Source organism: Somniosus microcephalus, chromosome 34 (assembly GCF_052327205.1).
Source record: "Somniosus microcephalus isolate GS21.2 chromosome 34, FLI_Smic_1.0, whole genome shotgun sequence".
Taxonomy (NCBI): Eukaryota; Metazoa; Chordata; class Chondrichthyes; order Squaliformes; family Somniosidae; genus Somniosus; species Somniosus microcephalus.
In genome coordinates this window covers 25,419,392-25,435,322 of record NC_141020.1, presented here as the reverse complement: position 1 = coordinate 25,435,322, position 15,931 = coordinate 25,419,392, and the positions used below count along the sequence as shown (strand labels likewise).

General features: G+C 47.9%; 1 protein-coding gene across 2 annotated transcripts in view; it reads left to right on the top strand.

The window, feature by feature from the left end:
* Positions 1-15,931, top strand: part of LOC147096891 (synaptosomal-associated protein 25) — a 300,271-nt gene that overhangs the window by 87,185 nt on the left and 197,155 nt on the right. For both annotated transcript variants that reach the window (XM_085973588.1, XM_085973587.1), the window contains exon 3: positions 10,545-10,586. In XM_085973588.1, coding sequence (XP_085829714.1) covers positions 10,545-10,586 — 42 coding nt within the window. The remainder of the gene's footprint in view (positions 1-10,544; positions 10,587-15,931) is intronic.

Here is a 15,931-nt window from a genome sequence, read left to right as displayed (position 1 = left end):
GCTCTGAGTCTGAAGTTCCTCATTGATTTAAGAGGTTCAGATTTTTAAAAAACACGTGAAGGAACCAAATAGGGATGATACTTCCTCCCAGGCAGCAGCCAACTCGAAGCAAGTATGGGTCAGAGAGAGTGGGTCCAGTACCATGAACACAATTCACTAAGACAGGGCTACAGCACTGTGGACCCAATACTCTGAGATAGGGCTACAGCACTGTGGACCCAATACTCTGAGATAGGGCTACAGCACTGTGGACCCAATACTCTGAGATAGGGCTACTGCACTGTGAACCCAATACTCTGAGCTAAGACTACCGTGGACCCGATTCTCTGAGATAGGGCTGCAACACTGTGGACCCAATAATTTGAGATAGGGCTACAGCACTGTGGACCCAATTCTCTGAGATAGGGTTACAACACTGTGGACCCAATACTCTGAGATAGGGCTACAGCACTGTGGACCCAATACTCTGAGATAGGGCTACAGCACTGTGGACCCAATACTCTGAGATAGGGCTACAGCACTGTGGACCCAATACTCTGAGATAGGGTTACAACACTGCAGACCCAATACTCTGAGATACGGCTACAGCACTGTGGACCCAATACTCTGAGATAGGGCTACAGCACTGTGGACCCAATACTCTGAGATAGGGCTACTGCACTGTGAACCCAATACTCTGAGCTAAGACTACCGTGGACCCGATTCTCTGAGATAGGGCTGCAACACTGTGGACCCAATAATTTGAGATAGGGCTACAGCACTGTGGACCCAATACTCTGAGATAGGGTTACAACACTGCAGACCCAATACTCTGAGATACGGCTACAGCACTGTGGACCCAATACTCTGAGATAGGGCTACAGCACTGTGGACCCAATACTCTGAGATAGGGCTACAGCACTGTGGACCCAATACTCTGAGATAGGGCTACTGCACTGTGAACCCAATACTCTGAGATACGGCTACAGCACTGTGGACCCAATACTCTGAGATAGGGCTACTGCACTGTGGACCCAATACTCTGAGATAGGGCTACTGCACTGTGAACCCAATACTCTGAGATAGGGCTACAGCACTGTGGACCCAATACTCTGAGATAGGGCTACTGCACTGTGAACCCAATACTCTGAGCTAAGACTACCGTGGACCCGATTCTCTGAGATAGGGCTGCAACACTGTGGACCCAATAATTTGAGATAGGGCTACAGCACTGTGGACCCAATACTCTGAGATAGGGCTACAGCACTGTGGACCCTATCGGGGGGGGGGGGGGGGGAGGAGTGTGAAATATTAGGTGAAATAAACATAGTGAGAGAGGAAGTATTAAGGGCTTTAGCAGCTTTAAAAGTGGATAAATCCCCAGGCCTGGATGAAATGTATCCCATGCTGTTAAGCGAAGCAAAAGAGGAAATAGCAGAGGCCCTGACCATCATTTTTCAATCCTCTCTGGCTTCACATGTGGTGCCGGAGGACTGGAGGACTGCTAATGTGGTACCCTTGTTTAAAAAGGGAGAAAAGGATAGACTGAGTAATTACAGGCCAATCAGCCTAACCTCGGTGGTGGGAAAATTATTGTAAAGAATTCTGAAGGACAGGATAAATCTTAATTTAGAAAGACATGGATTAATCAGGGATAGTCAACACGGATTTGTTAAGGAAAGGTTGTGTCTGACAAACTTGATAGAATTTTTTGAGGAGGTAACAAGGAGGGTAGATGAGGGTAGTGCATTTGATGTAGTCTATATGGACTTCAGCAAGGCTTTTGATAAGGTTCCACATGGCAGACTGGTCACGAAGTTAAAAGCCCATGGGATCCAGGGCAAAGTGTCAAGTTGGATTCAAAACTGGCTCGGAGACAGGAAGCAGAGGGTAATGGTTGATGGGTGTTTTTGTGACTGAAAGGCTGTTTCCAGTGGGGTTCTGCAGGGCTCAGTTATAGGTCCCTTGCTTTTTGTGGTATATATCAACGATCTTGACTTGAATATAGGGGGTATGATTAAGAAGTTTGCAGATTATACTAAAATCGGCTGTGTGGTTGATACTGAAGAAGGAAGCTGTAGACTGCAGGAAGATATTAATAAATTGGTTAGGTGGGCAGAACAGTGGCAAATGGAATTTAATCTGGAGAAGTGTGAGGTAATGCATTTGGGGAGGGCTAACAAGTAAAGGGAATATACATTAAATGGTAGGACACTGAGTAGTGTAGAGGAACAAAGGGACCTTGGAGTGCATGTCCACAGATCCCTGAAGGTAGCAGGCCAAGTAGATAAGGTGGTTAAGAAGGCATACGGAATGCTTGCCTTTATTAGCCGTGGCATAGAATACAAGAGCAGGGGGGTTATGCTTCAACTGTATAAAACACTAGTTAGGCCTCAGCTAGAGTACTGCGTGCAGTTCTGGTCACCACATTACAGGAAAGATGTGATTGCACTAGAGAGGGTACAGAGGAGATTTACAAGGATGTTGCTGGGAGTAGAGAATCTTCGCTATGAGGAAAGACTGGATAGGCTGGGTTTGTTTTCCTTGGAACAGAGGAGGCTGAGGGGAGACCTTATTGAGGTGTATAAAATTATGAGGGGCCTAGATAAAGTGGATAGAAAGGACCTATTTCCCTTAGCAGAGGGGTCAAAAACCAGGGGGCACAGGTTTAAAGTAATTGGTGGAAGGTTTAGATGGGATTTGAGGGGAAATGTCTTCACTCAGAGGGTTGTGGGGGTCTGGAACTCACTGCCTGAAAGGGTGGTAGAGGCAGGAACCCTCACCACATTTAAAAAGTACTTGGATGTGCACTTGGGATGCTGTAACCTGCAGGGCTACGGACCAAGAGCTGGGAAGTGGGATCAGGCTGGAAAGCTCTTTGTTGGCTGGCGCGGACACGATGGGCCGAAATGGCCTCCTTCCATGCTGTAACTTTCTATGATTCTAATACCCAATTCCCTGAGATAGAGATACAACACATGAACCCAATTCTCTGAGAAGGGTTAGAGCACTGTGGACCCAATTCTCTGAGATAGGGTTACAGCACTGGACCCAATTCTCTGAGATAGGGCTACAACACTTGGACCCAATTCTCTGAGATAAGGTTAGAGCACTGTGAACCCAATTATCTGAGATAGGGCTACAACACATGAACGCAATTCTCTGAGATAGGGCTACAACACATGGACCCAATTCTTGGAGATAGGGCTACAACACTGTGGACCCAGTACTCTGAGATAGAGCTACAACACATGGACCCAATTCTCGGAGATAGGGCTACAACACTGTGGACCCAATACTCTGAGATAGGGCTACAACACATGAACGCAATTCTCTGAGATAGGGCTACAACACATGGACCCAATTCTCGGAGATAGGGCTACAACACTGTGGACCCAGTACTCTGAGATAGAGCTACAACACATGGACCCAATTCTCGGAGATAGGGCTACAACACTGTGGACCCAATACTCTGAGATAGGGCTACAACACATGGACCCATCTCTCTGAGATAAAGTTACAACACTGGACCCAGCTCTCTGAGATAGAGTTACAACACTGGACCCAGCTCTCTGAGATAGAGCTACAACACTTGGACCCAATATTCTGAGATAGAGTTACAACACATGGACCCAATACTCTGAGATAAAGTTACAACACTGGACCCAGCTCTCTGAGATAGAGTTACAACACATGGACCCAATACTCTGAGATAGAGTTACAACACATGGACCCAGCTCTCTGAGATAGAGTTACAACACATGGACCCATCTCTCTGAGATAGAGTTACAACACATGGACCCAGCTCTCTGAGATAGAGTTACAACACTTGGACCCATCTCTCTGAGATAGAGTTACAACACATGGACCCAGCTCTCTGAGATAGAGTTACAACACATGGACCCAATACTCTGAGATACAGTTACAACACTGGACCCAATACTCTGAGATACAGTTACAACACTGGACCCAATACTCTGAGATAGAGTTACAACACTGGACCCAGCTCTCTGAGATAGAGTTACAACACTGGACCCAGCTCTCTGAGATAGAGTTAGAACACTGGACCCAGCTCTCTGAGATAGAGTTACAACACTTGGACCCATCTCTCTGAGATAGAGTTACAACACTGGACCCAGCTCTCTGAGATAGAGTTACAACACATGGACCCATCTCTCTGAGATAGAGTTACAACACATGGACCCATCTCTCTGAGATAGAGTTACAACACATGGACCCATCTCTCTGAGATAGAGTTACAACACTGGACCCAGCTCTCTGAGATACAGTTACAACACATGGATCCAATACCCTGAGATAGAGTTACAACACATGGACCCAGCTCTCTGAGATAGGGCTACAACACTGGACCCAGCTCTCTGAGATAGAGTTACAACACATGGACCCAGCTCTCTGAGATAGAGTTACAACACATGGACCCATCTCTCTGAGATAGAGTTACAACACATGGACCCATCTCTCTGAGATAGAGTTACAACACTTGGACCCATCTCTCTGAGATAGAGTTACAACACTTGGACCCATCTCTCTGAGATAGAGTTACAACACATGGACCCATCTCTCTGAGATAGAGTTACAACACATGGACCCATCTCTCTGAGATAGAGTTACAACACTGGACCCAGCTCTCTGAGATAGAGTTACAACACATGGACCCATCTCTCTGAGATACAGTTACAACACATGGACCCAATACCCTGAGATAGAGTTACAACACATGGACCCAGCTCTCTGAGATAGAGTTACAACACATGGACCCATCTCTCTGAGATAGAGTTACAACACTTGGACCCATCTCTCTGAGATAAAGTTACAACACATGGACCCAGCTCTCTGAGATAGAGTTACAACACATGGACCCATCTCTCTGAGATACAGTTACAACACATGGACCCATCTCTCTGAGATAGAGTTACAACACATGGACCCAGCTCTCTGAGATAGAGTTACAACACTTGGACCCATCTCTCTGAGATACAGTTACAACACATGGACCCATCTCTCTGAGATACAGTTACAACACATGGACCCAATACCCTGAGATAGAGTTACAACACATGGACCCATCTCTCTGAGATACAGTTACAACACATGGACCCATCTCTCTGAGATAGAGTTACAACACATGGACCCATCTCTCTGAGATAGAGTTACAACACATGGACCCAGCTCTCTGAGATACAGTTACAACACATGGACCCAATACCCTGAGATAGAGTTACAACACATGGACCCATCTCTCTGAGATAGGGCTGCAACACTGGACCCAGCTCTCTGAGATAAAGTTACAACACATGGACCCATCTCTCTGAGATAGGGCTACAACACATGGACCCATCTCTCTGAGATAGGGCTACAACACTGGACCCAGCTCTCTGAGATAGGGCTACAACACTGGACCCAGCTCTCTGAGATAGGGCTACAACACTGGACCCAGCTCTCTGACCCGCATTCCATACGAACGCTGCTCCTACGTTGGATCACGGAATCACCGCTAATGACTCTACTGCCCCCTGTGGCAACAGAGCAGGATTCACTGAGCATGAGTAAATTACATATCTGGCAAGTGCGGTACAATTTATTCTTACACTGCTGCAGTGTCACCTACATAAAACAACAGCTCTGCCTAGTTATTACTTGTGCAGCTAAAAATAAATGTGTGAGAGAGAAAGAGAAAGGAAAGAGGCAGAAAGAGGGCGCTGGAAGAGACGCAGTCATGACAGAGACAGGACTGAAAGAAGAGGAAAAAGGGGGGGAGGAAGTGAGACGTGCTCAGATTCTGGGTTGATTTCTGTGACATTCTGAGATTGCTGTGTAATTTATCTCTGGCACAGAAACTGTCCGTCTGACTTTAAAAACACGAATGGGCCAGATTGGCAGTAATTTCCAGAGTCTCTGGAGGGTCACCGGGCTGTGAATAATGGGAGAGTGGAAGTGGATGCGGCGAGATCAGGAGAAGTTTGACCTTGAGGATGGAGGCGATACTGAAGATGGGAGCCCGCCGTGTGTGATAGGGAAGTGTATAATTAGTGCCGACAGCTCGTGGCTGTGTGGTGGTGGGACTCTGAGACTGCAAAGAGCAAAAACAAACACCCACCTTCTTAGATTAGAATGAGGGGGGGTTTTCAACTGAGATCCCAGCGGGGAAGAAGGAGGATTAAATCTAACAGCAGACAAAAGGGTACGAGCATGTTTCCTGGTCGATAATATGTTTTATGTTATTTCAAAGAAAAAGAATTGCAGCCTGTTTAAACTGCATAGTGACCGTGTGATCTCTATATTACCATTACAGATTATACAGCAGGGTAACTCTAATATACAGAAACTGAAATACATCTATAAAATACACTCTGCTGTAATCTCTACAATATACAGAGAGTGCAATTTATGTATAAGGAGACTTCTCTTTATTATACAGTGTCTGTGACTTCTATGTGACCTCTAACAGATAATGTAATCTCTACATTATACAGCACTCTAGGATCCAATCATTTGAATTAAGCAACGTATACAACACAGCAACTTGACTCAGTCCGGCAACACCTTGATTATAAAATTCTCCTCCTTGTTTTCAAATCCCTCCATGGCCTCGCCCCTCCCTATCTCTGTAATCTCCTCCAGCCCCACAACCCCCCGAGATCTCTGCGCTCCTCTAATTCTGCCCTCTTGAGTATCCCTGATTATAATCGCTCAACCTTTGGTGGCCGTGCCTTCAGCTGCCTGGGCCCTAAGCTCTGGAATTCCCTCCCTAAACCTCTCCGCCTCTCTCTTTCCTCCTTAAGACGCTCCTTAAGACCGACCTCTTTGACTAAGTTTTTGGTCACCTGTCCTAATGTGGCTCGCTGTCAAATTTTGTTTGATAATCACTCCTGTGAAGCGCCTTGGGACATTTTACTATGAGAGGTTTAGGGAGGGAATTCCAGAGTTTAGGCCCTAGGCAGCTGAAGGCATGGCCGCCAATGGTGGAGCGAAGAAAATGGGGGATGCGCAAGAGGCCAGAATTGCTGGAGCGCAGAGATCCCAATGCAACCAAGAGCAGATATCTGTAGACGATGGCAGACTCCGCTCCTGTGGCAGACTTTAGAGCGCTGTAAACACTGCTACCTTCAAAAGTAAGCGCGCCGTGACTCATTGGGTAAACCTCCATTGTGCTGGAGGGAGCTACAGCCTGAAAAACACGCTGAGGGTTTAGGTGGTGCTCAAGGTTGATTTGAGGTCCCCCATGGATTAGCTCATCATTGAAATCCACAGATTGTATTACAGCTCAGCACATAGTTCAGTACAACCGCTGTCCCATGAGGGCAGTGTCACTATTTCAAGGTGCGTTGGGACTGGTGCAGAGTAGGGCTGACACAGTCCAGTTTTTGAGTGTGCTGTTCAAAGTCCTTAAACTATAAACTCAAATATTAAAAATCAGTTTCTCTCTCACTTTTGGTGATGTGAAGATGTTAATCATTCAGCTGATTGCTGTTTTCAATTAACTTTCATCAGCAAATCAACTCGTGATCCTGTCCACCCCCCCGCCCCACTCGGGCTGCCAACCCTCCAGGATTGCCCTGGAGTCTCCGGGAATTAAAGATTCATCTCCCGGACACACCTGCCAGCAACACCCAGGAGAACAATCACATTGGGTGTTTTTCTTTTCATTTTCTCTAAACCCTTTTGTTTGCTGTTAGTTATAAAAATATTGGAGCTTGGAAAAGAGGCTGAAGCGGTTAGAGGCGGGAGGTCAAGTGATGTAACCTCCAGGAATATGTCCAGCCGGAGTTGGCCACATTATGTCCCCCGCTAATCCTGCTCATTGTCCACTGGCCGCACTATGTCCCCCGCTAATCCTGCTCATTGTCCACTGGCCACATTATGTCCCCCGCTAATCCTGCTCATTGTCCACTGGCCGCACTATGTCCCCCGCTAATCCTGCTCATTGTCCACTGGCCGCACTATGTCCCCCGCTAATCCTGCTCATTGTCCACTGGCCACATTATGTCCCCCGCTAATCCTGCTCATTGTCCGCTGGCCGCACTATGTCCCCCGCTAATCCTGCTCATTGTCCACTGGCCGCACTATGTCCCCCGCTAATCCTGCTCATTGTTCGCTGGCCGCACTATGTCCCCCGCTAATCCTGCTCATTGTCCACTGGCCGCACTATGTCCCCCGCTAATCCTGCTCATTGTCCACTGGCCGCACTATGTCCCCCGCTAATCCTGCTCATTGTCCACTGGCCGCACTATGTCCCCCGCTAATCCTGCTCATTGTCCACTGGCCGCACTATGTCCCCCGCTAATCCTGCTCATTGTCCACTGACCGCACTATGTCCCCCGCTAATCCTGCTCACTGCCCACTGGCCGCACTATGTCCCCCGCTAATCCTGCTCATTGTCCACTGGCCACACTATGTCCCCCGCTAATCCTGCTCCCTGCCCACTGGCCACACTATGTCCCCCGCTAATCCTGCTCCCTGCCCACTGGCCGCACTATGTCCCCCGCTAATCCTGCTCATTGTCCACTGGCCACATTATGTCCCCCGCTAATCCTGCTCACTGCCCACTGGCCACACTATGTCCCCCGCTAATCCTGCTCCCTGTCCACTGGCCGCACTATGTCCCCCGCTTATCCTGCTCACTGCCCACTGGCCGCACTATGTCCCCCGCTAATCCTGCCCACTGCCCGCTGGCCACCCTATGTCCCCCGCTAATCCTGCTCCCTGTCCACTGGCCGCACTATGTCCCCTGCTAATCCTGCTCACTGCCCACTGGCCACCCTATGTCCCCCGCTAATCCTGCTCCCTGTCCACTGGCTGCACTATGTCCCCCGCTAATCCTGCTCACTGCCCACTGCTCACCCTATGTTCCAGCCTAATCCTGCTCCCTGCCCACTGGTCACCCTGTGTTCCAGCCTAATCCCGCTCCCTGCCCACTGCAGTAGGGGCGGCCCTATCGCAAAGTAACACGCTAAGGACTGTGGTGTAAACGAAAGGATCCTGTTTGTTATCTCGATGCACCAAGTCATTGCTTTCAGCAGAGGGGACTGAATTCAGTGTGACACAATCCCATCAGGGAGAGGATGATGGGGTCATCAGTAGATAAACAGCAATATTAATTTAGAAGGATATGTTGATAGGGTTAGATAAAGCAGGGTGGGAGGAGGCTCATGTGGAGCATAAACACTGGCAAGGACCAGTTGGGCTGAATGGCCTGTTTCTGTGCTGTGCATTCTTTGTAATTATTGAGATCATAGAATCATAAAGCACAGAAGGAGGCCAGTTGGCCCATCATGTCTGTGCCGACTCTATGGAAGAGCTCTCCAATTAGTTCCACGCCCCCTTGCTCTTTCCCCATAGCCCTGCAATCTGCAGTGTTGTGTGGCTGATAGGAGCAGGTAGCACACTTACTCTGAGTCCAGGGTGTTCTTCCCCTCACTCCATGGTTTGCAGTTTTTATGGAAACTGGATGGACTTGGACCTGAGATCTCGGCACTCCTCCAATTCTGGCCTCTTGCGCATCCCTGACTTCCATCATTCCACCACGGGCGGCCATGCCATCAGCTGTCTAGGCCTTAAGCTCACTCCCTAAACCTCTCCGCCTCGCTACCTCTTTCTCTTCCTTTAAGACGCTCCTTAAAACCTACCTCTTAGACCAAGCGTTTGGTCACCTGTCCTAATACGTGGCTCAGTGTTTCGTCTGATAACACTCCTGTGAAGCACCTTGGGATGTTTTATTACATTAATAAAGGCGCTATATAAATGCATGTTGTTGTTGTAGTAAAGGTGGAACTTGGTTAATTCCGTCACTAAACCAGTGTCCCCTGCTACAGAGAATAGCCTGGGTTTCATTTACTACCTTCCCCCAGTGGCATCGGCTGGATGGGAACTCAGCACCCAACTCTCAGCAATTTATGGTACAGCACCATTCAGATTAGATCACTGTGGTACCCTGAATAGTATGGGCGGAATACTAGTTACACTATAAATAAGCAGACTGTAACCCCTGTAGCAGTAGCACTGGCCAGAAGTGGTGGGCTGGTGAAGCGCATGGAATTACACTGAATGTACAGCACAGAAACAGGCCTCCTCCCACCCTACTTCATCCAACCTAATCAACATATCTTTCTATTCCTTTCTCCCTCATCTGTTTATCTAGCTTCCCCTTACATGTATCTATGCTATTTGCCTCAACTACGCACGTGGTAGCAAGTTCCACTCTCTGAGTAAAAACGTCTACCCTATCAAACCCCTTCATAATCTTAAAGACCTCTATTAGGTCACCCCTTAGCCTTCTCTTTACTAGAGAAAAGAGCCCCACCCTGTTTAGTCATTCCTGATAGGTGTAACCTCTCAGTTCTGGTATCATCCTTGTAAAAATCTTTTTTGCACCTTCTCCAATGCCTCTATGTCCTTTTTATAATATGGAGACTAAGTAATCTAAGTAGTCAACAGTGTTCCGATGGTCTGAATGTATGTTTATTAAAATACTGGTAAAATGAAGCGTTAGTGTTTGTTTACCGTGGTCTAACCGTGTGTTATTTTCTCTCTCTCTCTCTCTGCAGTCCCTGGAAAGCACCCGTCGCATGCTGCAACTGGTGGAGGAGGTACAGTAGCAGCAACTCTCATTTCTTTTGTACCTCGGTAAATTCCTGATAAACACGTGGTCAGATACCTGTGACATTTTGTAGGCAAGACATACTGCTGCAGTACATTCCAAAGGCAAGTTTGTAAAACAGGTTCAAGATGGTCTGTGCATGCAGGAGCTCCTTTCGCCACTGGTCACATGCTGCTGGCAGTATAACTGGCATCCGTCAGCTGCATATAAGAACATAAGAAATAAAAGCAGGAGTCGGCCATACGGCCCCTCGAGCCTGCTCCACATTCAATAAGATCACGGCTGATCTTCGACCTCAACTCCACTTTCCCGCCCGATCTCCATATCCCTTGATTCCCCTAGAGTCCAAAAATCTCTCGATCTCAGCCTTGAATATACTCAATGACTGAGCATTCACAGCCCTTTGGGGTAGAGAATTCCAAAGATTCACAACCCTCTGAGTGAAGAAATTCCTCCTTATCTCGGTCTTAAATGGCCGACCCCTTATCCTGAGACTGTGACCCCTAGTTCTAGACTCTCCAGCCAGGGGGAAACATCCTCTCAGCATCTACCCTGTCAATCCCCCTCAGAATCTTGTATGTTTCAATGAGATCACCTCTCATTCTTCTAAACTCCAGAGAGTATCGGCCCATTCTACACAATCTCTCATCATAGGACAGCCCTCTCATCCCAGGAACCAGTCTGGTGAACCTTCATTGCACCGCCTGCAAGGCAAGTATATCACACTCTACAGATAGCAGTATGAGCCCACCATTAGTTTGTACAATGATGCCTTTAGATATGGATTGACGTAATGATTGCATCAGATTTCTACGTTGGGACAGAATGCCAATGATGCACTGAACCCTGTGCCTTGAAACAGTGAGACTGACCAAAAATCAATGGAATCAGCTGTGCCTCTGCACTGCTCACTGTAACTGCAGCTTTAAGAGGGCTTTGCGATATCTCGTAATCAATACAGGATGACTGGATTGCAAATATCCACTTGCTGTGTTAGCTAATACCTGCCTGCTCAACCAGGCATCTAGAATATCCTCATCTCCCCTGGGCTAGGGTGGGGAAATAAGCCAAGGTTCCTGCTGCCGATCAATAGTCAGTGTCTCCTGTTGGGTATTGTGCCTGAACGGGTGAGTCAGTTTAGCCTGCCCGCACTCACGCATTGACTAGGAACATAGGAACAGGAGTAAGCCATTTAGCCCCTTGAACCTGCTCCGCCAACCAATGAGATCATGGCTGATCTGCGACCTAACTCCCTATACCCGACGTTGGCCCACATCCCTTAATACCTTTGGTTAACAGAAATCTATCAATCTCAGATTTAAAATTAACAATTTACCCAGCATCAATTGCAGTTTGCGGAAGAGAGTTCCAAACTTCTACCACCCTGTGTGTGGAGAAGTGTTTCCTAATTTCACTCCTGAAAGGTCTGGTTCTAATTTTTAGACTATGCCCCCTAGTCCTAGACTCCTCAACCAGCGGAAATAGTTTCTCTCTCTCGATCCACCCTGTCTGTTCCCCTCACTATCCTGAGTGCTAAGGTCACCAACTCTGATGTGACGTGTTCCTGGCGGTTTCTTCACAGAACCGCCAGCCTCTAACAGACCCACTCAGTCAAACAGCCTTGTTTTCCTCATCTCCAATATTTTTATAACTAATAAATGAAAGTGTTCAAAGAAAAAAACCACAATTACTTTTAACACCGATAAATTGGGCCGAAAGGCCTTCTTCTGTGCCGTAAACTTCTATGATTCTACTGACTTGCTCGTCTACTGCCCTATCTGACACGGCCACCTCAATCAATGTCAAAGCGAGGTCATGTCCTCTTACAATTCTAGGATCATCCTGGAGGTTAAGGACAATCCCAATCCCAATGACAAATCTCTTTTGATCTCCTTCCAGTGCCTCTGCCAGTCTTCAATGCCAAGTATAAGGAGCTCATGGATTTCTTCATACTCTTCTCCTTGCCTCAGCCATGACCCCTCACCCGAGAGCTTCTTTCCCATCTCTGTAGCTCCTGTCCTCATCAAACTCGTCTCCTTCCTAAGAGCCACCGCTTGCTCCCTCTACTGCCTCCCGATGCAGTTCCGGAGCGCTCAATGCCCTCTCCCCAGCCCAGCGCTGACTGCCATTGTTAAGACCCTTTGAAGATGGGAGCCATGCCCGTGCGCTTGCTGTCTGAGATGCCATATAAAAGTAGAGCCCAGTGTGCCCACAGTGGCCAGCTTCGCAATCCAAATTTAAGAGTGGAGCACGGGCATTAAACTCCTGAAACTGTGCCACTAAATACCCACAAATAAAGGAGCGAGTGATTGTGTTGTTCTTTATCTGTGATACCCTGGTAAAGCAGCCCAAAGGAACAGAACCTGCTTTGAATTAAACAATTCATGACTGAATGGCTACTTTAATATGAGTTATCTGTTATGTTGCCACAGACTGACACTGTGAGCTGTTGTATTGTTCCATATCGAAGGACCCGCTGGAGTGGTACTTGATCCTATTATGTGCGATTATGTTGTTCTGACTGATTGTCACAACCTCATCAATGGCTTCCAAGCAGAATGGGAGCCGCTAGCACAGCAAATGTTAAATGAATCAGAATTACAGAGTCAAATATTTAAGCGTTGTGTGACAACTTGTTCAAACGTGAAGCATGTAACAGAGCAGCAGCTGGGTAGAATGCACCATGTGCTGTGGCACTTGCGACCCCCTTTATACCAGCACAACGTGGGAGATCAGCGTTCATGGGTTGGCTCCTGGTGTTTACGCTGCTAAATCCAGCCACTTCATGATTTTAACCCCCCTCGCCCAGCGGGAACTGTGCATGGGTTTAAAATTAGGCCGGGTCCATGCACCGGCCCTGAGGTCGCTCCGTTCCTGCCCGATGCCAGCTTATCTTCACCGACTTTGAAATTGGCCGAGGCTCCGGCTACAGGCAGGCGGGGCCTACTTAACATTCAAAAGTTGTGGCCCAATGATGTCTTCAGCGCCGCGATGTGATCTTTTCTTAAAGTCAGGGGGAGTCTCATACTGTCTATGACCCAGCAGCAGAACCACGGGCGGGAGGAGCCGTCAGGCCAGGAAAGGCCAAGATAAGTTGTAAAAAATTACTTCTGTCAGAAGTCCTACCCCCTGCACTTCACCTGCCCCCCAGCACTCTCTTCCTCCTGCCTCCTGGCACCTCCTCCTTCCCCCACTCACCTCCTTCTGCCCCCTTGCAACTTCTTCTCCCTGGCACCTCCTCCTGCCTCCTGACACCTCCTCCTTCCCCCACTCACCTCCTCCTGCCCCCTTGCAATTTCTTCTCCCTGGCACCTCCTCCTGCCTCCTGGCACCTCCTCCTTCCCCCACTCACCTCCTCCTGCCCCCTTGCAACTTCTTCTCCCTGGCACCTCCTCCTGCCCCCTGAAATAAATGGACAAATAATCTGTTTTAGTGATTTTGGTTGAGGGCTAAATATTGGCCGGGACACCGGGGAGAACTCCCCTGCTCTTCTTCGAACTAGTGCTGTGGGATCTTTCACATCCACCTGAGAGAGCAAACGGGGTTCAACGTCTCATCCGAAAGAGAAGGAGGACCAGGCAGGTAGGGCAGGAATCCCCAGAGTGCATCTCGCTCGCTAACCGGTTCACAGTGCTGGAAACTGGTGGGGGTGATGGCTCCTCTGGGGAGAGCAGCCAGAGCCAAGGCCACGGCACCACGGGTGGCTCAGCTGCACAGGGGGGGAGGAAGAAGAGTGGAAGAGCAATAGTGATAGGGGATTCGTTGGTTCGGGGAACAGATAGGCGTTTCTGTGGACACCAGAGGTCGTTGTCCATTTTGGTACCAATGACATAGGCAGAAAGAGGGATGAGGTCCTGCAGGCAGACTATAGGGAGCTAGGAAAGAGATTAAAAAGCAGGACCTCAAAGGTAGTAATCTTCGGATTACTCCCGGTGCCACGAGCTAGTGAGTACAGGAATAGGAGGATAGAACACATGAATGCGTGGCTGGAGAGATGGTGCAGGAGGGAGGGCTTTAGATTCCTGAGGCATTTGGACCATTTCTGGGGAAGGTGGGACCTGTACAAGCCGGACTGGTTACACCTCAACAGGGCTGGGACCAATATTCTCGCGGGGAGGTTTGCTAGTGCTGTTGGGGAGGGTTTAAACTAGCTTGGCAGGGGGATGGGCACCAGCATATAGGAGTAGAAAAGAGGAATAAGGTGCATAAAAGAGTGAGTGTGTTGGATAGTACTAGAGAAGATAGTACTAGAGGTGGTAGTAGTACCATATTAGATAGGAGCAGACTAAGAAAGACTAAGAAAAATTCAAAAATGGGTTTAGAATGCATGTACGTAAACGCACAGTGTGGTGAATAAGGTTGGTGAGCTACAAGCACAATTAGCTGTATGGCAATATGATGTTGTGGCAATAACGGAAACGTGGCTTAAAAATGGTGAGGACTGGGCACTTAATATTCAAGGGTACAAGGTGTTCAGAAAAGATAGGGAAGGATAAAGGGAGGTGGGGTGGCAGTGCTGATTAAGGAAGACATTGTAGTGTTGGAAAGGGAGGATGTTCTTGAGGGGACAAGGACAGAATCCATTTGGTTAGAGTTGAGGAGCAAAAAGGGTATGATCACACTATTGGGGGTATTCTATAGGCCTCTAAATAGTGAGAGGGAGGCAGAGAAGCAAATCTGCAGGGAAACCGCAGAGATATGCAAGAGCGATAGAGTGGTGATACTGGGGGACTTTAATTATCCAAATATCGATTGGGATAATGCTAGGGTAAAGGGAAAGGAGGGGGAGGAATTTCTGAAATGTGTTCAAGAGAATTTCCTTGACCAATATGTTCTTGGCCCAACTAGGAAGGAGGCATTGCTGGATCTGGTGCTGGGGAATGAGGTGGGCCAGGTTGACCAAGTGTCTGTGGGAGAACACTTGGGTACGAGTGATCATCATATCATAAGATTTAGATTAGCAATGGCGAGGAACAAGGAACAATGTAGAGTGGAACTTCTAAACTGGAATAGGGCTAACTTCAATGGGATGCGAAAGGATCTAGCCAGGGTAAAATGGAACCAAAGACTGACAGGAAAAACTGTAACGGAACAATGGGTGATCTTTAAGGAGGAGATGTTCCAAGTACAGGCTAGGTACATTCCAACAAGAGGGAAGGGTAAGGGAACCAAAGCAAGGGCTCCTTGGATGACGAGGGAGACAGAGAAGATGATGAAACAAAAAAAGAGGGTGTATGATGCATGTCAGGTGAATTCTTCAAGGGAAAACGAGACCAAATACAATAAGTTGAGAGGGGAAGTGAAGATGAAAATAGATTGGCAAAGAGAGAATAT